This window comes from Gossypium raimondii, chromosome 2, assembly GCF_025698545.1.
Source record: "Gossypium raimondii isolate GPD5lz chromosome 2, ASM2569854v1, whole genome shotgun sequence".
In the NCBI taxonomy this organism is placed as follows: Eukaryota; Viridiplantae; Streptophyta; class Magnoliopsida; order Malvales; family Malvaceae; genus Gossypium; species Gossypium raimondii.
The window spans coordinates 44,964,095-44,988,560 of NC_068566.1; the positions used below are offsets into that span (position 1 = coordinate 44,964,095).

At 35.0% G+C, this 24,466-nt stretch overlaps 3 protein-coding genes across 4 annotated transcripts; 1 reads left to right on the forward strand and 2 right to left on the reverse strand.

Annotated features, from left to right (window-relative positions):
* Positions 1-5,037: 5,037 nt before the first annotated feature.
* On the reverse strand, positions 5,038-6,333 carry LOC105789722 (uncharacterized). The gene is made up of 2 exons (XM_012617087.1): positions 5,736-6,333; positions 5,038-5,405 (listed from the first exon to the last, which is right to left on the reverse strand). Exons 1-2 carry the CDS (start codon positions 6,331-6,333, stop codon positions 5,038-5,040), a joined length of 966 nt encoding a protein of 321 aa, XP_012472541.1.
* A 2,686-nt stretch (positions 6,334-9,019) lies between these two features.
* LOC105789083 (transcription factor Pur-alpha 1) lies at positions 9,020-18,891 on the forward strand. 2 transcript variants are annotated; one of them, XM_012616312.2, is made up of 4 exons: positions 9,020-9,509; positions 17,818-17,958; positions 18,089-18,331; positions 18,441-18,891. In XM_012616312.2, exons 1-4 carry the CDS (start codon positions 9,153-9,155, stop codon positions 18,591-18,593), a joined length of 894 nt encoding a protein of 297 aa, XP_012471766.1. In that variant the 5' UTR covers positions 9,020-9,152; the 3' UTR covers positions 18,594-18,891. The 2 variants fall into 2 exon arrangements, with proteins under 2 accessions (XP_012471766.1, XP_012471767.1); XM_012616313.2 differs by having other exon boundaries at positions 9,023-9,509; positions 18,092-18,331.
* Positions 18,892-20,125: 1,234 nt separating this feature from the next.
* Positions 20,126-23,712, reverse strand: LOC105789084 (mitochondrial dicarboxylate/tricarboxylate transporter DTC). Its single transcript, XM_012616314.2, has 6 exons — positions 23,350-23,712; positions 23,074-23,157; positions 22,502-22,563; positions 21,913-22,274; positions 20,605-20,819; positions 20,126-20,501 (listed from the first exon to the last, which is right to left on the reverse strand). Exons 1-6 carry the CDS (start codon positions 23,467-23,469, stop codon positions 20,445-20,447), a joined length of 900 nt encoding a protein of 299 aa, XP_012471768.1. The 5' UTR covers positions 23,470-23,712; the 3' UTR covers positions 20,126-20,444.
* Positions 23,713-24,466: the final 754 nt, after the last annotated feature.

Here is a 24,466-nt window from a genome sequence, read left to right on the forward strand (position 1 = left end):
TTTCTTCGAATTCAGGATCAATGCCTGATATTCTAAATTTTCAAGCTTCAGGCACAACCTACATATAAATTGGTAGTTTAATAAGAAATTATCAATAACATCATAAATAAGAAAAAAACAAAAATATTGAGAATTATTAATGTACCTTTAGCTTACTCTCCTACCAATCATCTGATGCATCAACGGTTCTTTTGATAGGATTCCACCTTAGACCAGTATCTCCGCATTTACGTTTCTCCAAGCCTTCCATTATTTTTTCAAGGCATCCCACCTATGTTTAAGTTGTCTTTGTGAATAAGCCATGCCTATTTCTTTCTCGAAGTTGGTCATTATTTTCAACCATCCATCTTTTGTGAAATGAGTACCAGGTCTATTGCCTTTTAATATCCCTTTAATATAAATATCACATAATATTTCTGTCAATCTCTTATCTTATATTACTTTGACCTTTTCACCACTAACTTCAACCGTCAAAGTACTCATCTATTGTGTATATAAATATATTCATTTTAGCTAGTAAAAAAAATAAGAAAACCATAGATGGACACAACAGATCAAAAATTTATGTGCAGAATTTATATAAATATTTGCATAATTTCAGTGCAGGCTGTAGAGAGAGAATGGCAGAGCAGGAATTGATGAGTTCAAAATCAAATGCTTTCACAGAACAAACATCAAATTACATAAATAAAAAGCGCAAATATAGGAAGCTAAATAGGGTATTAAGGGAATGAAATGGAACCTTCGACATGGTGTTTTTTAACAAAGTTGTATAAGAGTTGGAATGTGAATAAGCTTTTTTATTTTCAATGGATCCAAGCAGTCTTATATATAAAAGTATTACTACATCTTTCTCAACTTTCATTTCATTACATGTAAACTTTTTGTCTTCTGTCAAATAAGAAGAAATCTTTAGTGTCAATTATTTTGTTTTCCCACTTCTATTCGATGACTAAATAAAGCACTGAAGACAATAAAAAATATATGAAAAACTCAACATGATTGAGCAAATCAAAAGGGACACCTCCATGTTTGGAACTGGAGATACCATAAGTTTAAATATGGCAGATGAAGTTTATGGGTTGGGAAAAGATTTATCTAAATACTCACATTAAATGGGAATAAGAATTGATGAATAAATAAGATTCTCAACAAAAACTTTCAAGCATTGACATTTTCCTTTTCTCTAATGCAACAAACAACAAAAAGTAGAAAAATTCGTATCAAATCAAAACAAACCCAAGAAACCATAATATAAACAACCCAGAAATATACATACCATAGTATAATCAAAGACTTCTTAAGTTGTTGAGCTTCTGCAATGACTATATCGAACTGACTCTCACTGCAAATTTGCTGCAATTCAACTGTCAATGGCGTATCATCCAACTCCTCCAATTGCCTTTCTTCTCCTTAAGCACTAAAGATCCCAAATTTCCCTCCAAACCCATTGATTTTCTCATCAAACCCAATATTTTTCTCTTCAAAGAAAATCCAAAGCTTGAACAGGGGATTTTTTTCGAGAAGGATACTTAGAAACAAGGTAAACAGTCTCTTGAAAAATTGGAATTTATTAAAGTTTTAAGAGATGGAGAGAAGCTTAAGGCGGAATGGGGAAAAAAGAAAAACCCAACAAAAGAATCAAACTCAACAACCAAATAGAAAACCCAAGAAAACCAAAGGTGAAACGAGAAAGTTAACTTGAAATGGGGAGCAACCAAACTCAACAACAACCAAAAAGAGCTTAACCTGAAATGGGGAAAAACGAGAAAGTTAAATAGGGAGAAGTCATAAAATATGGGATTAGGGGAGTAGAAAGAAAGAGAGGGAGAGAGCAACAAATACCTTGGAGAAAATGGAAGAAGCAAATAAAATGAAAGAGAAGGGAGAGAAAATGTAATTAAGCTTTGAAAAAAAAGTACTTTTGGGAGAAAAAAGCTAAATTTTTTTTTTTTGAAAATAAATAAATCCGTTTATAGCAATTGAGCTTGAGTAGCCAGCAGGAGAAGTCCATCAGCAAAAACCAAAAGAACACAAAACAAAACAAATTGAAAAAAAAAACAAAACAACAGAAAGCGAAAAGATTTGAAACAAAGAAAACAAATAAACACCGTCTTCTCCAACCAACAAACTTCAGGCACTGTGTGAATCCACTACACCCAGCAAAATAAACTGTAGAGATCTTCCAAATCCGACGTCTGGAAAAGAAAGCAGTTGAGAAAGGTCATCCTGAATCAGTATTTCTCAACTCCAACGCTGAAATAGAAAATGGGTTATGGAGGTCGCCCACTCCGACGATCAGAATAAGCCACTTCCAAAGCTTTCAAAGGCGCATCTTCCACCTAAAATGAATCCCCTTCTGCTCGCATACCCTCAACAACCAAAGCATGCGCTGCTCCATTCCCTTCTCTTGCAACGAACTGGAATCGACAACAGAGGAACTTCCTAGCCAGGTTCTTCACATCCCAGGTAAATGGTCTAGACTCCGAATAATCCTCGCTTGATTTTTGAATATTATTAACCACCAGCCTCGAATCACTCTCAAGAATCACCTTTGAAAAACCCATATCCAGGGCAAATTGAAGCCCATCAAGAACAGCAATCGCTTCTGCTATTACCATCGAATGAACCAGATTGTGTCTTTGAAAACCGACCCCATTATAAAACCCTCAGCATTTCTAATAATGAAGCCTAATACTGCTCGATTATTTGCGACCGACAACCCTGCATCAACGTTAATTTTGAAATACCCTTGCGGAGGAGGCGACCATTTTACCATGGATCTCGGTTGAGGATGCTTCAAAGACTCAGCACTACTACGATATTCCAACCCAAAACTCCGGATGAAGGTAACAATTTCCTCCAAACTTTGCACATTTCTTTCATGTACAAATTTATTTCGAGAGAACCAAATCGCCCAAATAGAAACAACGATTAACCCTTTCCTGTTCTTTTCAGAATTCTCCAACAGCCAACTCAACCACTCATTAAAATTCACCATAGCACTCGGCCACTGGATATCTAACTTGGACCAGACTTGTGCAGCAAACAAGCAATCCCGAACAGCATGAGCAGAAGATTCATACCCCTGACCACAACGTGGACAACAATGAACAGAAGACAATCTCCTATAATGTAAGTTTTGAAAAGTAGGCACATAATTTTGGACAAATTTCCATATTAAAATGAAAATTTTTGAAGGACACTCTAAACTCCATATCTGCTTGAACAATTCTTGCTCATTGCTACTTACATTAGAGTTATCCAATAGCATTTTATAACCACTCTTTACAGAATAGATACCTGAACTTTCACTACACCACACTACTTTATCTGATTGATCAGTAGTGGGAATAAGGAGACTCAAAATCTGGTCAGCTTCTTCCACTGAAAAAGTTGAATAAACCAGCTCTCTATTCCAACGATTAGGTTCCTTCAGAATTAAGTCAGCCACCCAATCCAAACCAGCCACCCTGTCTGTAGAAATAAAACGTTGAGCTTTTCCTGGCAACCAATAATCTTTCCATATTGACACCGATGTTCCAGACCCAATTCTCCATTTCAAACTAGATCCTAACAGACCTTTAGCACACCAAATACTTCGCCAAACAAAAGACGGATTCACTCCTAACGAGGCTTCCATAAAATCTGAACCGCTGAAGTACTTTGCCTTGAGCAGACGCGCAAGTAAAGAATTCGGATTTTCAATAAGCCGCCAACCCTGTTTAGCAAGGAGTGCGATGTTGAATTTGGCCAAATCACGAAAACCCATCCCGCCCTCTGCTTTTGGTGTCGCCAGCTTCTTCCACGAACACCAATGAAGCCTTTTTTTCCCTGCTTTCTTTTGCCACCAAAATCGGGCCATAACCGCTTCTAAATCCCTACAAACTGCTGCTGGTAACAGAAAGTAATTCATAGCATAAAGAGGAATAGCTTGGAGAACAGCTCTGATAAGGACCTCCCGCCCCCTATAGAAAGTAATCTCGAACTCCAACTAGAAACTCTTTTTATTAGCTTTTCTTTAAGTTCCTTAAAAGCCCTCTGCTTGTTACGCCCCACCATTGATGGAAGACCAAGGTAATTTTCCATGTTTTGATTCCTAATAACCCCCAGAACCCTACAAACCTCCTCTCTATTAGACTGATCAACATTGGAACTGAAAAATAACCCTGACTTGTTAAGATTGACTTCCTGACCAGAACACATCGCGTAGGTTTCTAAAATTTCTTTAATCACCATTGCTCCGTTGGCAGACGCATCTCCAAAGATAAGGCTATCATCTGTAAAAAATAAGTGGGTAATTCGTGGGGCTTGTCTACTAACCCGAAAACCATTAAGAACTCCCATTGACACAGCCCTTCTGAGCAGAGTCGACAATCATTCACCACATATAAGGAATAAATAAGGACTGATAGGATCCCCTTGACGGAGGCCCTGAGATGGGAAAAATAATTCACCCACCTCTCCATTCATAACCACATAATACGAGACCGTTGTCACACAAACCATAACTTTCTCAATCCACCAATCTGAAAACCCCATCCTACGAAGCATAACAAGCACAAAATTCCATTCAACCCGGTCATATGCTTTACTCATATCTAATTTTAAAGCAAATGACCCTTTCCTCCCATTACGTTTTCTCTTCATGGAATGTAAAGTTTCATAAGCAGCTATGTTATTGTCCGTAATGAGTCTTCCCGGTACAAAAGCACTCTGTGCTTCATCAATACAAACATGAAGTACCTTTTGAAATCTATTCACCAGCATCTTTGAAATGATTTTATATAAAATATTACAAAGACTAATAGGTCTAAATTGATTCATGCACCGAGGAGAACTGACCTTAGGAATTAAAACAATTCTTGTACTGTTAATTTCAGCCATATTATGCACCCCCTGCATCATCTCAATACAAAAATTAGCAACATCTTTTCCCACTATGTGCCAAAACCTTTGGTAAAAAATTGCCCCTATCCCATCTTCGCCAGAAGCTTTTAACGGGCTCATGGCTTTAAGAGCTGAACACACCTCTTCTTATGTAAACCCCTTCTCCAGATCCTCGTTCATCTGTTGAGAAATACATGGCTCAATACCTTCCAAAATGGAGCTTAGATCACTAACATTTTTTGCTGTAAATAAAGAAGAAAAATAATCAGTGGCCAGCCGTAATAAATCATCATTGTTCGCATGTCTATTACCCTCGCCATCCACTAATTCTTCCACCTTATTTCTCCTACTCCTATCCGTTGCCGATTGGTGAAAAAAATGAGTATTCCTATCCTCGTTTTTCATCCAATTTGCTCGAGCTCTCTGTTCCCAATACAGCTCTTCTCTGTCTGCGTCCATATTAATCTGCAGCTTTGTCTCCACAATATCCCCAAGAATCTCGTCCGAAGGGACTTCTTCATTTAGTCGGAGTAACTATTCTTCCAACTCTTTCTTCGTGATCAACTTCTTCTTTTTAATGCCCTTAAACCATTTTTCAAGGCCCAACCCCAACGCCTTTATCTTTTTTGGGACCGTCCCCACACTCTCAGCCCATATTCTTTTCACCTCCTCTTCACACGAGTCCTCCAATAACCACGAAGCTTCAAATCTAAATTGCCATTTCTTCGAATGATTAGTCTCAAAATTTGAATTAAGTAACAGAGGGCAATGGTCAGAAAAAGCATGAGTCAGATGATTTAGTTTAAAATTGGGGAATAAATCCCACCAAGACTAATTCGCAATACCTCTATCAAGGCGTTCCCGGATATTATTAGCTCTCATACGTCCTCTCTCCCAAGTAAACCATTGACCACTATAACCAATATCGGTTAAAGAACAGTCATCCATCACTTCACGAAATCTACACATCAGTCTTTTCTTCCGCGTCAGCCCCCCTTTCTTCTCAGTTGAATACGCAATTTCATTAAAATCTCCAATAACTACCCAAGGAATCTGTGGGGAATCATTCAGAGTACGAAGTAAATTCCAAGATGCTTCACGTAAATTCTCCTCTGGAGCTCCATAAAATCCCGTACATCTCCAAGTTCTCCCCTCCGAATCTTCATCAAACATAACATCAATATGCCTATTCGAGTAAGAGCGAAGAGAGACTTTGCAGTCATTATTCCAACCTAACGATAATCCCCCGCTTCTACCATTTGAATCTACATCAATTCCATTCAGAAAATCGCACTTACGTCTGACCTTCTCCATTTGACAGCCTTGAAGTTTTGTCTCTATTAAAAATACCACCGTGGGGCCTATATCTCTCAGCTTATGCCGGAGACGATTGACAGTTCGAGGTCTCCCCAAACCTCGAACATTCGAGCTTAAGAGTTTCATCTCTCCCGGCTGGCCTGTTCAGTAAGGCCTGCCGATCTTGAATTGTTTTGTACTTGCAACGAAGTAACAATAGCTTCATTTGAATCATAATCAGAAACTCGTGAAATAATAGGGTGAATTCTAGGTCTTTTGAGTCCATCATTGTACATTATTGGACTATTAGCTTCTTCATGCGCTACCATCTCCACATCGAATTCAGCATTTCTTTGGGTCATCACCCCAATATTAACTGGGCCTGTATTAACACCAGCCTTTGGGCTTTTATTAACAACAGCCTTTCCTTTATCTTGCACCGAAATAGAAACAGAATCTTTTTGGCTAATCCCCCAATTTACTCCATTAAATCCCATATTTGATGACGGAATCCCTACCTTCCATCTTTCCCCCATTGATCCCGTATTTCCAAAATTAGCCTGTTTCTCTCTGTCGTCTTCCACAATCCATTTACTCTTCCATGATTGGTTTCTTCGTGATTGGGCTCGTAGGGAGATATCCCACTTGAAAACATCTATTGACTGTGGTTGTATAACTCTTAATGGACAAAAACTCTCTCCATGTCCTAATATTCCACATAAAAAACAAAATAATGTCAACTTTTCGTATTCAAATCGTACATAAACAGATTCGCCGTTTTTCAGCGCTATTCTTTTTTTTCTTTTGAGAAGCTTTCAAACATCCACTTTCACCCTAACTCTCATAATGCGTTTATACCCCAACTGAACAGCAGCAGAATCATACTCAATGAATTCCCCTATAAAGTTTCCCAGTTGGTGCGCCACCGCGTCTGCCATGAAACCGAGAGGGAGATCATGTATTAGTATCCAAAAATCCACCCAGTGCAACGAAACACTTAAAGGATCCTCGCCCTGTTGCAACCGATGGAGAATCAGGAGATGAGAATTGAAATTCCATGGACCGTTTTTTATTACCCTATCCACATCCACTTCATAGTAAAATCGAAATAAATATCTTTCCTTCCCCAGATCAGATATTGAAACACCACTTATAGGATGCCACACACTTGCTAACGTCGATCGTATTGCTTGGAAATGAACAACACTAGAAGTAAGAAAAACTCCCACTAAACAGTTCACATATGAAGTCTCTAGGTTTGTCACCTCCCTTTCCAAATGAATAATTTCATCTTCTTCATCATCCAGAGAAAGCCCCGCCATTGAACCTTCCATTAAGAAAACAAACAAAAACCCAAAAGAGACAAAACAGAAAAAACCAAAAATAGCGTGTCAAGAGACAGAAGAAAAGCGTGTCAAGAGACAGATAAAAGCTAAAATTTTTAACTTCTCCATTTGGGGAAAAATACTTTTGAAAAGTCAAGAATTTCTTGTTTAGTATCCTTTTTGTTGTAAAAGTGCTTCTAAACATAGCCTTAAGCTCATAATGACTGCCCAAAAATCAGTCTTATAATTGGAGCTTAAGGGTTGTGTAGTCCAGTTGTTAAAATATCATATCTCATGATATTCTTTTGGCATAATAACTTTTTTGGCATTTTAACTTTACAAAAAAGTCATTTTAGCCCTCAATTTATTTATTTATTTTTGTCAAATCACCCTAAAGTAGATGATTAAAAATTAAAAAATTAAAATTTCTATCTATTTTGGCGTGATTTGACAAAAAGCCGAAGTTTAAGAACTAAAAAGATGAAAAATTAAATAGAGAGCTAAAATTATTTAAGTTAATTTTTTTCGTTGAATGGGGTTTTAATTATTTATTTGAAAAAATATTATAATTCATTATATTTAATTCATTCATTTAATAACATGTATTGGTAATTTAACTTGAATAAGTTTCGAGATAACTATTTAACTTAACTCATAATTTAACCCTTAAATTATTTCTATATATATTTTACTTTATTATTTGAATTATCATTTTCATTTCAATTTATATTAAATAAAATTTTTGAATAAAAACTTTGGCACTAGTTTGAAAGTTAAGTAGTTTTGTGTTTTAATAATAATAATAATAATAATTAATGAAATATATAATTTAAAACTAATTAATAATAACATAATAAATATGTATAATATTAAAAAAATAAATTGGGGTATAATAAAATTTAAACAAGTATATACATCATATTAAGCATATTAAATATACGCAATTATTTATCATGGTGTTGCTATTAGTCTTAAATTAGTGTCGAGTTGACTTGTCATACCAACTTAATCAATAATATTATCAATATATACGATTGATGGAGGTAATAAAACATGTATAATATAGTTAAAATATAAAATATTATATTAAAACAAAACTTTATTCAATAGTAAAGTTAATGCTTTATTAAAGTAAATAACACGAGTTTTAAATCTCATGACATGACATATAAATTTTTGTATTTTCTCTAATCAGGTCGGTGCCTATTTGACTTTTAACACCAACTTGTCAGCGGCTTAAATAATAACTAAAAACTTATCACACTCGTATGCATGTGCATACCATATATTATTAATATATACAACGTATGTAGATAATAAATTTTACATATTAAAATAAAAAATGTATATAACATATCAAAGTAAAATTTGAAAATTTTAAAGTTTTATGAATGATGTGGGTTCAAATCCGTATATATATATATATTATTTATTTCGTAATTTCATTAAATCAATTTGGGAATGATTTAAATAAATAAAAATAATAATATATGGCAGGCTTAGGCCTTTAGTTTTCTGGTTTGCTAGTTTTATGGTAGCAGCATTCGCCAAGAAAGTCCCACCCACGTTGGAGCCTACTCATCATAGACTTATAATTTTCTCTTCTTCTTTTGGTAAAAACTCTAAAAGAAAGAAAGGGATATGGAAGGGAACTCTGGCGGCGGCGGCGGCGGCGGAGCAGACAGAGGAGGAGGCGGCGGCGGAGAAAGAGGAGGAAACGATGTGGAGCTGGTTTGCAAAACACTTCAGGTAGAACACAAGCTGTTCTACTTCGATCTCAAGGAGAACCCACGCGGGCGTTATCTTAAAATCTCGGAAAAGACATCGGCTACCAGGTCAACCATCATCGTCCCTTCTTCCGGCATCTCCTGGTTCCTCGATCTTTTCAATTACTACGTCAACTCCGACGACCACGACCTCTTCAGCAAGGAATTGCAGCTTGACACTAAAGTCTTTTACTTTGACATTGGCGAGAACCGGAGGGGTCGTTTCTTGAAGGTAAGCTTTTACCTTCACTGAACCACTTTCCATTGCTCTTTTTCTTTGCTCGACTCAAATTCCACTTGTTGTTTTCTCTTTTGATGTTGATATTTTTCCTATGGAATGATATATTGGCTAAATGTTTGCTGCAATCTTCTGTTTCCTGTATATGATGTCGTGCTTTTAGTAGAAATGGTTTTGGGGATCGGATCTCTTCTTCAATTGGATTGTGCTGGAGAATCATATTCTTAACTGTAAACGTTTCGTATTCGTCTCCAACCAGAAACTGTAAACGTTAACCATTACGTGCTTTATATCACTTCGAATGCTAGACCCTTTCGTATTCGTCTCCTACCAGAAACTGTAAACGTTAACCATTACGGCTACAAGAACCCTAACCTTCTGATAATTTAGGGTGGTGAATACTATCTGTTGTCTTTCATCCTGGACAGTTGATGCTGATTTATGGTTTTTTCTTTTAATCGAAGAAGAGCATTTGAGTCCTTCCATAAATTCAATTCCCTGGTTCCTTTTAGCTGGAGAAGGGGATAGAGGAAGAAGAACTCTTTGGAATAACTGGTCCTGGAGAATGACAAACCCTGAATTAGGAAATTTGACTTAATTAGAACTACTTGCTTAAAGCAGGTTTTATAGGATTGCCACCCAACAGTCAAAATGCACATTGATAGTAGTTGGGAGAAGACTAGAAACTTTTTTTGGTGTTTGAACTCGACCCAAGAGCATATGGATTCATTAATAAATCCTATAGTGGAAAACCCTTTTACCTGAGATGAATTAATTTTAATACTCCTCCAGACATTGAAATTCCTAATTGCTTTTTGCATGAGAGTTACCCTGTTTCTTGCTAATGAAGCTTCTTTTTCATAGCCTCAATCTGAAGGTTTGTTGCAGCTCAAAATGGTTCCTTTATTAGAATGATATGGATTCCTCCAATTCAATATTCCTTGTTCGAAATGTCAAGTTTGATTCTGTCAGCCATCTAACATCAATTGATGCTTTTATTTCCTAGCAACAAAAAGGCTTCCTTGAAGCTCCTAATATCCATTTTCAAGCACCATGATTTTGGTCTATATTTCCTTCATTGTAAATATGGCTGTTTGAACCTTGGATCAGCTTCTTTTCCGCTCCTTCAAGTAAAATGTATGTTGGAACTGAGGATTTTCCTCCCATAGAAATGGTATTAGTTTCTCCAATTAAATGTTCTCATCTATGAAGGGATCTTTGGTGCTTGGTTCTTCCACCCATTCTTGTTACCATTAATAGCTTTACTTCAGGGTATGACAATGCTGTGTTGAAGCTTCAAATATCTAGTTTCTGTCTCTTTGGCTTTGGTTTTTACTTCCTTTGCGTATTGTGGCTGCTTGATGTGAGAAAAAGAAAAAGAAGAAAAAAATGTCATAATTAAAAACCATTGTTTCTTACTTGAACCTTGCATCTTTAATCAACTTGTTGATTGTTGCTTATTGCTTAAATTTGAGATTTCTCTTCTAGGGTTTATTCCTTCCAAAACTTGGCTAGTTTCTTAATTAAAGGTTGTAACTGGATGGGTTCAGTTAGGTTTGTATTAAGGCATTTTTTATTTTCGATTCTATTTCTTTTTAGGCTTTAGGTTGATAAAGTTCAGGAAGTTTCCTTCAAGTCAATTCTCTCTTGGTTTTCTTGGGTTTTGAATAGATCTTTGTTCTGGTTCAACTTTTACCACGTTAGGCCATAGATGCAATTGGTTATGGATTTGTGTTAGTTTGTTTTGAGCCACTTTTAGTTTGTTGTTGTTGACCTCTTTGGATTGCTCAAATAGACTTTTTAGTTGAATTGAGTTGGTCATTACAGTCAAATTTACCTTTAACCTTCTTGACTTAAATAGAGTTAGTAAGGCATCACTTTAAAACAACTTAATAAGAGTGGAAAAACATTGATGCTCTACATTTCATCTTACTATGTGTAAGATACCTCAAAAGGAAAGTTGTTTCCAGATTGCTATATGAAAGGATAAACTATAACTTTCTGTCAATCTCTTCAGATTGATTATCTCATGAACCATAATGTGAACTTCCTAGAGAATCGAAAATTAAAGAAAGATGGATTGATGGAACCAATTTTGTGGATGGATGATGAATTTTGATGTTCCTATGCCATTTTGAATTCAATTGAATTTAACAAAGCATTCTTTGGACTCTAACCAACACTCTAAGGTTGAGAACTCTTGCTAATTGGAGTGTGAACAAGTAAACACCACAATCTTGAAATTGAGTTGTTGCCATTTTCAAAGAAAGAACAAGAATTGAATCTTGTAAAAACTCTCAGAGTAAATTACAAAGCATAGTATCCCATGTATAGACTTAAGTTACTTGAAAAATAAGTTGGAGTGTGAAGAAGTAAACACCACTATCTTGAAGATTGAGTTGCTGCCACTTTTAAAGAAAGAACAAGAATCAAATCTTGTAAAAACTCTCAAAGAGTAAATTACAAAGCATAGTATCCCATACATAGACTTAAGTTACATGAAAAATAAGGAAACAACCCTTGCTTTGCCTTTAAGCTTAGTCATAAAATTTTTTAAGCTAAACTAATCCTAATTTAAGAAAGCAAGTTACGATTGTACCATTAATAAAGTTGCATATTTGGCACATAATAATTAGAATAAATAAATTTTCTCATAAAATATCATAAATTCAATTCCAAAGTTAGCCTAAAGCTGATCTAAAACTTGAAAACTCATAATACTATAATTGAACTTGTGTAAAAAAATTTGCTCATGCATACTTCAGTAAAACAAAAATACCTTGAGCTCTGAAGTTGGTTTGATTTGTTTCAAGATGTGTTGGAAATCTAAGAAGGGCTATGATTCTATGTTGATAAAACAACCCATATATGCTGGATCCCATCCAAAAATTCGTTGCAAGTTGACACATGTTTCTACTTTATAAAACAAATTTAAATGAATTAAAATTTCCCTCCTAGGCATGCATCACTTATCCAACTAGGGATTATTTTTCCCTTGTTAATCTTTCGAAAATATTAATTCCCATGTCATGGGTTGTTATTTGATGATTGTCTTTTTCTAGAGAGATTGTTTCTTAAGCGCTAGTATCATAGCAAAACTTCTAAAAAAAATCAACCACAAGCTTTAGTTGTTTTTAAGCGAAAAAAGTATGTGCTAGATTTAGTTTTTGAGAAAGGAAACTAGTAAAAAGGCCCAACATATTATTGGTAAAACCATAGACTTGGATAACCCAAAGCTCCCTTGATTTGCAGACTTGAAAATGAAAGGATGAAGAGGTGCATTCAAATGCCCTGAAGCCACTCCAGGTGCAAATCCCTTTGTTTTACCCTGACACCATGTTTGGATTAGAAGTAGTAAAGGAAAAGAAAGGAAAGAAGTGGAAAGCTAAAGAAAGTAAATAATTACCTATCATCTTGTTTGGATAGTTAAAATTAGTGAGCGGAAAGAAAGTTAAGTAATTTTAACAATTTTTGTTTGGATAAACAGTGGAAAGGAAAGAAAATGATTAATTATAATGAATTTTTACAATTATAATCTTTTAATAAAACAATTTATAAAAGAAATAAAGAACAAAAAGGATATTTTTACATCTTAAAATTTTGTTTTCCTTTCCTTTCCTTCGCTTTCCCCCCAAATTGGGGTAAATGAAAAGTTTAGCTTTTTAAGGGAAGGCAAAGGATACTTGACTTCCCTTACTTTCTCTCGCCTAACTTAAAAATTCTATCCAAACAAAGGAAAGGATAATATTTTCCCAGACTTTTCTTTCCTTTCCTCTCCCTAAGTCCAATCCAATCATAGGCTAAGATTTCATGTTAGGGGATTTGATTCTGATTTGATTATGACTTTATTTCCAAGAATTTCCTTAGTTTAAATAAAATTTCCTAATAAATTAGGATACTTTATTGTCATTTTTGTTTTCTTTATTAGATATGAAATTACATTTTTGCATCTTATTTTCTAAATTGTAGATCTCTTTTTAGGAGTTAAATTATTCATGAATAAAACAAGTTGAAAGTTTCAAAAAAATTAAAAGTAGTCAACTACGTTAGAGGTCCACAATCATAGGCAAAAATAGGAATCCAAAGAAGGGAAAAGACCATTTCTTTTAATTTGATTTTTTTTGGTGCTCTTTCGGCGACTCGAATTGGCACTTGGGACATAATAATTTTGGCATCAAAGTTAGACACCATGAACGAGAAAACCTTTGATGAGGAAATTCGAAACTTGCTCTACAAGGCTCAAGCTTGGTACAAGCGCAGGTGGCTGCATCAAAGGCACGAGTTGATGCAAACCTAGAACAGACTGAGGCCTTGCTTCATACCTTCTTACATGGGAAGGGGGCTGAAACTTTTGACCAAGGCATTTCAAACTACACCAGCGACTAGATTGCATACTTGGGCATTCTTTTCAACTGTAGGAGCAGTGATAGATATATGACAATCCAAAATGGCAGGATGGGTGGGGAAATAATGCCTAAATACACCAAACTTGACTTCCTACATATGATGGATCAAATGACCCTCTTGTTTGGCTCCATAGATGTGAAAAATCCTTTGCCAACTAGAATACTACTTCATAGGATAAGGTTATGTTGGTTGCCTTCATCATCTTAGGAGAGGCGCAATTGTGGTTCTATCTGTTGGAACAGGAAGATCAAAATATGACATGGGTGATCTTCAATGGATATTGTTTGCTTTGTTTTGGCCACCCATGAGTGGCAACTTGTTAGGAGAACTCATCAATTTGAAGTAGACATGTTTGGTTGAGGAATACCAATGGCGATTCTAGCACTCTTGGTGTGCTCATCATTCGTGCGAATCAATTAACAGCCGAACCTGTTCATTGCATGCCTAATTGACCTATCAGACTTGATGTGGGATTATACTGCCTGCCAATTTGGTTCAAGAGATAAGTCTAGCAAGGCTATTTGAAAACAAATTGCAGGTAGAAATGGATCCACAAAAGGAACCTACTTTTTTCTAGACTTCCAAAATTACACAAACAATGACTAAGATGATTTAGACATACAAACTTAGGCTACAACCGCATCTTGCAGTGCCCCTTCTACCTTCGCTAAGAAGCTGACAAGAGGAGAGATGTTTGAACGACTTGCAAAGGTCCTTTATAATTGCGATGAGCAATATGAGTTGAGCCATTAATGTAAAAGAGCTCTTGTGGTTGGGAATAGAAGATAGTGAACTAATGGAGGCAACAAAGGATATAATGGAACTGTGTCTTCAAGCTTAAGGGCAAGCTTTCTCTCCATGATTGGAGTAACGTTAAGGTGATTTGATTTTGATTTTATTTCCTGGAATTTCCTCATTAGTTTCAATAAAACTTCCTAATAATTAGGATTGGTTAAATTTTGTCATTAGTCCCTATATTATGTGTAAGTTGTAGATTTAGTCCATATACTTTAATTTGATCATTTTTAATCATTGTACTTTTCAAATTTTACAATTTCAGTCTTGACCAAACAATAGCTTAAGTTTTGTTATTTTTAAAGTTTGATGCGACAAATATATTATCGCATGTGTAATGTCATGTCTGCTACTAGTTTCACATATTATTCACAGACACACAAAAAAACAGTTAATGGATTTAATGACTTTTTTACATCAAGATTGAAATTTCAAAATTAAAAAATATAGTAATCAAGAATAATCTAGTTGGAGAATATAAACTAAATCTACAACTTTACGTATAGTATAGGACTAACAGAAGAATTAAACCAAACAAATTTAACTATTACCGTTTGATTAGGATTAAACTTTTAAAATTCGAAAAGTACAGAGACTAAGATTGACCAATTCGAAAAGTACATGGACTAAAGTTTATCAAATTAAAGTACAAAAACTAAATCCACAACTTACATAGAGTACAGGGACTAATAACAGAATTTGACCATTAGGATTCTTTTCTGTCATTTTTGTTTTCCTTGCTAGAATATTTAATTAGGGTTTTGCATCTTATTTCCTAAATTAGAAACCTATTTGAGAGGTAATTATTCATGAACAAAACAAGTTGAAAGTTCTAGTATTTTAAAGTTATGCATGCAACTGTAGGCAAAAATAGAAATGAAAATAAGGGCAAAGACCCATTCTTTGAATATGATTTTTGTGTTACTCATTTGGTGACTTGATCCCAATCTCGAGAGCATACATTTCAAAATAGTTCCAAAAAAATTATTATAGATTCATAAAAGACCTAACTAGTTTACAAAGGACCCAAATGTCAAACAAAATGGAGATGGGTAGCCATGGAAGAGAAATCCATTGAATCGAAGGGATTGCCACGTCGTCTTCATAAAATGGAGAACTTTTTGACCGACGGATTTGTAGCAATGAATATGGGGAAAATTACACAAGTTTTTTCTTTTAGTTTGTTGAATTTCTTCCCAACCGCAGCTTTTCTTATCCCCTTTTGCTCCTTGGCCATCTTAATTAGAGCTTAAATCAGGTTTTCTATTCTCCTACCTTGAGCTAGATGACAAAAATCAACAATTGTTTTTCAATAAGGAATAATCCTCTTCTCTTCTCTAAACATTATGCTTTTGGTGGAAATATTTGTAGCTGACGATCTCTGAGTCTTGTCAAAGATGAATTCGTTTGTACCTTGTTTGAGCTTTATACTTTGGTAGTTATTCTACCAAGTTGTCAAGTTTGTAGAATGCAATTCATTTTACAAGTCATCTTCTAGTGGACGTGAAGTTTATTATCAACCAACCAACTGGTATCTCTTTCTACAAGCTTTAATAGCAACTTTTGCAGAATGGAAGTAAAGTGGCTACTACATGACTAAACAACTTGAGAAAATAGAAAGGTACTTGTTTTGGCTCTCAAGGAAATAAGAAAAACCAACATTATTAATATTGCATGAAAATGGTAACAATAGTATGTGCTTATTATATGCTAAAAACTATTCTAGAAAAATCCTAAAGAATTAGCATCCCCTTTGGCACCCACTTGACAAACAATGCCATAGAAACAATTAAAAGTAAAAAATCTACTTTCACATGGTAAAAGTTTTAGTGTAACCAATCCAATGATTATGCTTGCATATGTAAGTTTGTTGGTGTCCAAAAAATTTAAGACGTTACTTCTCCAAATTACATGTGGGGAATGATCTACTATTAACATTGCAACATGTTGATTTAATGCCTTGCAATTTGTATTTTGTTCTTGAGATTATGTGATGCCTATTTGTGAGAACCTTCTATGAGAGGACTAGACAAAGTTGAGTATGGCTTTAAGCAAAAACGCATATTCTCTTTAGTCCCTTATCTTTGAAGATGGAGTTCACAAAATAAATGGGAGAAATTAGATGAAAATGTCAAATATGTACTTATAGTTTGTCCTGGGAAACTCTTGTTACTCTTGTAACTTTTTATTTGGTTAGCATGTAGGGAATGCCAATGGTGGAAAACTAGAGTTAATTAGGACTATATTGAAGTAAATGTCTTGATTGAGTAGGTAAAAGTCATCCAAGTTGAGATCAGAATTTTTTTAATGTATGCTGCTGTGGCATACTTATCCGCGTGGCAGGCAACATGCCAATTTCTAGTTGCTTCCATCAGTTGTGTCAATATTTACTAACTGTCAAATCAGTCGACAGAGCGCTCAATTGTTTTTTGTCATTGAAGGTTCAATTGGGTGCACTTTTTCTCTTGGTGCTCAATTTATTTATTTTTTACTAAAGGCTTTTTAGACTCTTTTCCTTGCTAATAGGGATGGCAAGAAAACTTGGACGTGATAAGTTTCGACTATCGGGCCGGGTTTAGGTTGGGTCTAATTCTTCAATTAGTTGGGTCAGGTTTAGGAAAAGCCCGCTTAGTCCTAGAATAATTATTAAAATACCTTTGTATGTATAAGATTAGTTTAAAATATATAATAAAATTTATATTAATATTTGCTCTAGCATAATTATACCTAGAGAACAATTAATAATATCATTAAAAATATTATTCTATTTTGATAAAAATTAAAAATTTTGGTATATCAGGTCGGGTCAGAATCAGGTATAGCTTTGATTTTTCAGGTCGGGTTTGGGGTACGTATATTAATATTTAATTTCGGATTGGGTCGGGGTCGGGTTATGTTGGGGGTATTATCTGGTTGGAGTTGGGACGGGCAAAAAAGCGCCCCACCGCACCCCATCGCCATCTCTCCCTGCAAGTAAGTATCATATCTTGTTTTTTATTCTTTGCATTAACTTGTATTGTTTGGAGGATCGGAAAAGTCAAAAGTAAGAGTTCATCTTTTGAAAAAAAAAAAGGTTTCTCTAATGAAATTATCTGTGAAGGTGTCTGAAGCATCTGTGAGCAGAAACCGCAGTACCATTATTGTACCAGCAGGAAGTACCAGGGATGAAGGGTGGGCAGCCTTCAGGAACATATTGGCAGAGATCAATGAGGCATCAAGGCTTTTCTTATTGCCGAATCAGGTATCTTTGGGCTATATTCCTATGATCCTTCCTTTCCAGTTACTCTGCTGCTATATATCAGTACCATATTTTCAGTTAGTCTCATTCAATTTTCAACCTGGCTGCTTTTGTCTAAATGGGTTTTCCGAAGCAGCAAAGTTCTGAACCTTCAGAACGTCTTGTTGGGCTTTCAGATGATGTAGGGGCGGGCTTCATATCTGGACACAACCAGCCTAGCTCAACTTCTGAATTGAATGTAGATAGATCAATTGAATTGCCACCACAGGATGAAACTGGTAACATGGGGGTTTCAAAGGTGATCAGAGCTGACCAGAAGAGATTCTTCTTTGATCTTGGGAGCAACAGCAGAGGACATTTCTTGAGGATATCTGAAGTATTCTCTCCATTCAACTTTATTTCTTTGTCTTATTTTATATACACGTATATTAATAAAGTGTAAGATATGGAGTGTTGGTTGATAAGAGGATTGTTCAACATTGCAGGTTGCAGGTTCTGATCGGTCTTCCATCATTCTCCCACTGTCAGGATTAAAGCAGTTCCACGAAATAGTGGGTCATTTTGTGGAGATAACAAAGGATCGCATTGAAGGAATGATGAGTGCAAATGTTCGAACGGTGGATCCGCCACAAAGGTGAATGGCTGGCAGTGGAAGATGGTAAAATAAATAATTGTCAAGTTTGGTTTAAAGCCTCTAATAGTAGAGATGCAATTGTGGTGTCATTCAAGGCTTGGAAATAATCCGATTTTTCTGTTTGATTAACAGAGAAATATTGGAGATAAGTTGTGAAGGGAAATAATGGACAAATTGGTTGTAATTTGTGAGTTTGATGGTGTGGCCTCTCAATAATGTCTACTTCTGTTTAGTATCAAACACTGCTTGAATGTACTAATATTAATTAATTAATTAATTACTTAATTCCATTCCCAAAGAAACGTATTATGTCCTACCTTTTACTGGATTGCACAACTCAAAACTTCCTTCTACCCTCCCTCTGTTAATCCACAAAGGATTGGAAGAAAACAAAAAGCCCATAACTACCATTCCCTCTTCTTTTGTGTTAATTTTTTGGTAAATAATAGAATTAGTCATTTAACTATTAGTGTGTTTCTGTTTTGGTCATCCAGTTATAAAAGTTTCTATTTCGGTCATTCATGTTTTAGATCGTTCCTATTTTGGTCACCCTCTGTTAAATGGTTAACGGAAGTGATGATGTGACCTTTTTTAATTGGTATAATAACACATGTAGTCCTCAATATTTACACATTCTATTGATTTCATCCTAATTCTAAATAATTTAATAAATTTAACCATTCACATTTACAAATTTTATCGGCTTGATCCTCAAACACATATAAGTAAATATAAATATAATTATATTTAAACACATAATTAAAAGTTGATAAACTTATATATAAATTTGTGATTTTGATACTCCTAAAACCTCAAAAGCCTCCCCAAAACTTAGGAAATTTGTAATTTTATAAACTTCATTCATGACCGTGCTAATAGTGTTCTCATTAGGGAACCCAATTTTTCTTATAAAACCTAACAAATAATTAAAAACAAAACAACTTCCTATAAGCTTTCATCAAAATCATCTTCCGCATTCTTATTAACTTAAAAATTAGTGTAATAATATGCACCCATCTCTAAGCATAAAATTAATTGTAAATTCTATCATCATCTGAATTGTTTGCAATTTATTTAGAAAAAGATGTAAAATTTCCGGATTTTCAAATTTTCTAACTTGAATTTTAAATATTTTTATATTCCTTTTAAATTTTTAAATATTTTTATAGGAAGAATAGATTATGGTATCCTTAGTGCCACATTTCACAACCTAAAAGTGCCATGTGTCCTATATTTAACATTGTCACAAAAAGTACCAAAACCCTCGAGGGAATGAAAATTTGAGGATCAACTTGGAACAAAAAAAAAAAAGAAATCATAAATACCAGCTTGAAAAAAGGTGTAAAAATGGAGAGGCTAAATGTTATAATGTAAACACACGATGAGTAGATTCGGATAAAATCGGGTATATAGGATAGTCTTAAAGAAATAAAATAAATTAAACATCTAAAGTTTTTTAGTATAAGAAAAAAGGAACATATCAAGCACTGAGAGAAATGAACCAAAAAAGGAAGCATTTGTGAATAAACAATTGAATTGTTCAAGAAGATGAAAAATATAAAGATTTAATGCTTTGAACTTGGTTTGGTACACATTTATTTTTAATCAGAAGTATGAGCAATCAAATCATAACTCTGGGATGCAAATGGTTTTATGAGCAATCAAATCATAACTCTGGGATGCAAATGGTTTTCCTATCTCACCCTAAAATATTTAATCAGAAAAATAAGACAACATTGACTTGAAATGTATTTCAAAATTTGCATGATTAGCCAGAACCAGCAAAAACCAGGATTTTATTTGACGCAATCAATTAGTCCAGCATTACTCCACGTCTCTGAGAAGTGACCACGCTCTACAACCCTATTTTTTTCTCTGCCTTCTGAATCTGGTTGAGGAATATCCAAGTCATCTGCATAAGACAACATCCAGTCATTAGAGATACAACTACAAGCTCGTTCACTTCACACTTGAGGTTCAGAAACCACATATGGAGGACATAGGAAAGTAAATACCATGACGTGCGGAGCAATCCTAACACAATATACAGGGAACCCGGTGTAAAATTTGAATGGTCCTCCAGCCTTGAGGGTTTTCATGGCACAGTCCAAAGAGCCGCTATATGGATACTTTCCCGAAGCGTCAGGTTGCATTTTCTGAATTTGTGTTTTGACATAATCAAAAGGCAAACTGCAAGCAGCAGCAAAGAAACCCGAAACAGTACTTGCACCTGAGACGATGAAAAGGAACATTAATCAATATGGGAAGAGAGGGCATAGCCATTTCTTTGCTAAATAAAAAGAAATGTAAAAGCCAGTTAACCACACAAGTTTTAGAATTAGTAATCAATGCCAATCAACTCTGAAAGCATATACACCAATTATTTTGATTTACAAAGACTAAGTGACCACGGTAGAAAGAGATCTAGTCTAATAATAATGCCACTTCTGAAATCAGGAGCAGCTGTCACTTGGGATGTGTCATATAACCAAGAGAACCCATGCAACAAAACAGAAGAGCTTGCCCCATCCATGAGTAAATATTTTGTACCGTTATATCTTTGATCTTTCTAGCTATAAACAAAGGTAGGGGCGTGTAAGCCCAAGAGCCTAACCAACCGCTGAAAGCAATGAGGTAGTAGAAACCAGTTCTCAAATTAAGAAACAAATAAAAGCAACGAGAGCCAATCTTCCTGTTCAAATCTCTGAATGTATCATTGAAACATTAAGAGTTCCTGAAAGGACATAGGCATCAAGACCAAGCCTTTAAATAAGACGCACAAACCCAAAGATCACCAAAGCAACATCTCTTTGATGAAGCATACCATTTCTAATGCCCAACCCCTATTTGGATCTCCAATAACGGAATGGGCTATATATTACTTATATGTAGTCTTACAATTATGGTTCTCATTTTATTTCAGCAGAGCCAATATTCCTGTTATATCATTGGTTATTAATTTATTTTCAGTTTTTTTATTTTTTCCATTCTATTCATTATTAGAAAAAGAGGTGCAGAAACAAAGCATAAACAAGTAATTTGCTTCAAGGAAAATCTTTAAGCTTATGAAATGGAATAGTAAAATTATGCGGTTGTCAGGGTAAAATATTATGTCCAGAGCAATCAATTATGCATATGCCATTAAAAAAGGGAAGTACTTAATGCTTAATTTCAAAAAGGAAAAACAAAAAACTACAATTACATGTGGTCATCCAACTCGATAAAATGTTTTAACAATATTTCCTTATATTAGCAATGACTTCTAACAAATGAGTATTGTTCAAATAACAAATTTAGAAATATAATAGTTAAAAGACTGTTACCTAGCACTGTAGCAGCTTCTCCTAAGCCAAGCGAATCCTTGCAAAACTCAACACTTTGATCATAAGAGGCAAGCATTCCCATGTTCAATGCCATGGCTCTGACTACGGTGGGGCCTGCACCTTTCCAAAGTGCCAAAACCCCTTCATCCGCAACAATACGATAGAGTGCATGGAATGCATTGGTGTAATTTCTGCGCTGAGCAACAGGCAAAGTAGCATCAGCCTGCATACGAATAAGTGCCAAATCAGCCGGGCTGCCAAAACAGGCTCCAATAGCACCAGCAGTCAGACCACACAAAGCCTTCTGATATAGAGGTAAGGGCTTCCCATCATTGGCTTCAATTGCTTTGTTTGTCAACATTCTGTAGAAACAATGGAAACAAATCAAAAGCTGAACCAGAACCACATAGAGTATCCAAGTTTAGTTCAAAAGCAAACCACGTCATACAGAGGCAGCGGAAATAAGGTCAAAAATAAAGTCCACACTTCAGAATCAAACTATTGATCATTAACAAAAAAGGTAGTATCTTGAAACGTGTAATCAAAGTTGAACAATGTTTTACATTCTATCCCATTTTTAGGCACTCACTTGAATGATCCCAATCGAGCAGTAGTGTATGTAGCTTGCCTGAGCAGTCCTGCTGATAGACCCTGTCCAAAAATTTACAAGTGAGACGACAGACACATGGACGACTGAAATATCCTCTTGATTCAAATTAGAACATCAAAATAAATTCCTCAAGACAAAGTCACCAAACCTATGTATAACCACAGATGAGCTGCAGTTTCAAGTTGTGTAAAGTCTAACCTCCAGATAATCGATGTAACAAGAAAGCATGTATTTATGCCAATATCATCCTTCACTTATACTACTAACCAATAATTAATAACAAATCAACAACAAACAATCTCATTCAATGAAACAGCACTAAATTCCAATGTTTTGTCAACTCAAAACCTATAAATAATTTCACATACACCATTGAACACAAATGTAGAAATTTTCGAAACGTTGAATATCCTTAAAGGAACTATGCTAAACGATGTGAAAAATTAAAGATCTAGCATCCATCACAGGCCTCAGAAGCCGATAACAGATCCAGCATCTGAAAAGTTAGATCAAGAAAAAAAAATCAAAATTTGAATGAAGTAGAAAAGAACCTTGTAAAAGGCTCCAACACCCTCCTCCCTAAGCATGTTCTTGGTAACAGTTGCTGCCGATCCTTGACCCAGTTGGATTCTTACCTACACCAAACCAAAACATAAAAAGACCATTAGCCGAAACGACACAAACCAAGCTAGACAACAGAAAATTATGAAAGAAACCCAAGCAAATCCCAGATCTAATTTAACTTTGAAAGGAAAATAAAAAAGAGCTGAAGATCTGATCTACCAGAAATAAGAAAGGAAAAAATGAAGGTAAAGAAGAGTGAAAACCTTGACCATATCGATGGGTTGGATGACACAGGTAGCAAGCATACCAGAGGCACCACCATTGACAAAAGGTTTAACCGTAGGCCAAACCCCAGCAGATTGAGCCTTCTTCTCCTCCGCCATTTCTTTGAGTTGAAACAGTGAAGGGGAAAGATATTGCTAAAGGAGAAGAGAGTTGAGGGGCCGCCTTTGGTTAGGACTGAAAAGAGTGAAAATAGGAAGGGGGCGAAACGTGAGGCTTTCCCAATCTATTCTCCTTTATAAATGCAAACCCTGCTTCCGCATTGTTGGCTATAATTTAATACATATATTTTATTATATAAAAATGGAGAATGGGGTGTTCCTGGTCACAATTAGGCTGCCTTAGTTTGTTTCACTGGAAAACTTTGTACTTTTCTGCTTTTAATTACATCTCCTTCATTTGTGGGAAACTACAATGCTCAAATTTTTAACATCATTAAAAATATCCAATATTTTCTTTAAAGTGTGACAAGTATAGCCAAAAAAAAAATTGAGCCTCGTCTAAACGGGTTGAATTTTAGGTAAGGTTTTTATTTGTTCGGGCTTACCTTGGCCAGACCCGAATTTGTAAAAAAGAAAATTATTGTTGTTTTGTTGTCATTTTACTATTATATTATTACCATTTTATTGTTGCTGTTTAGATATTGTATAATTAATTTTGCTACTATTTTAAAGGCATTTACTTGTTAAGTTATATATATTTTAGTGTTACGTAAGTATAAATACTTTCTTTTTAATTTATTTTCAATTTGTTGAGAACATTTATTTTATTTTGTTTTTTAGTGTATTTGATGTATTGTATTTTTTAATTTTGTTTTTATATAAAAATAACATTATAAAATAACTTAATACAGACGAGTCAGGCTTGGATTTTAGCATTTTTATTTGGGCCGAGCTTGGGCAAAATTTTAGACCTAAAATTTTGTTGAGGTCTCACTCGACCCATGATCACCTCTAGTTTGATCAGACTAAAAACTGATACAATCCAGATTTCGAGACCTATATAAAATTGCGAATGGTGACACTCAAACCTGAGTGCTTAAAACTTAAGTTCTTCATGTTTTACCAATTGAGTTAAGGCAACGTAATTTTTAATGTC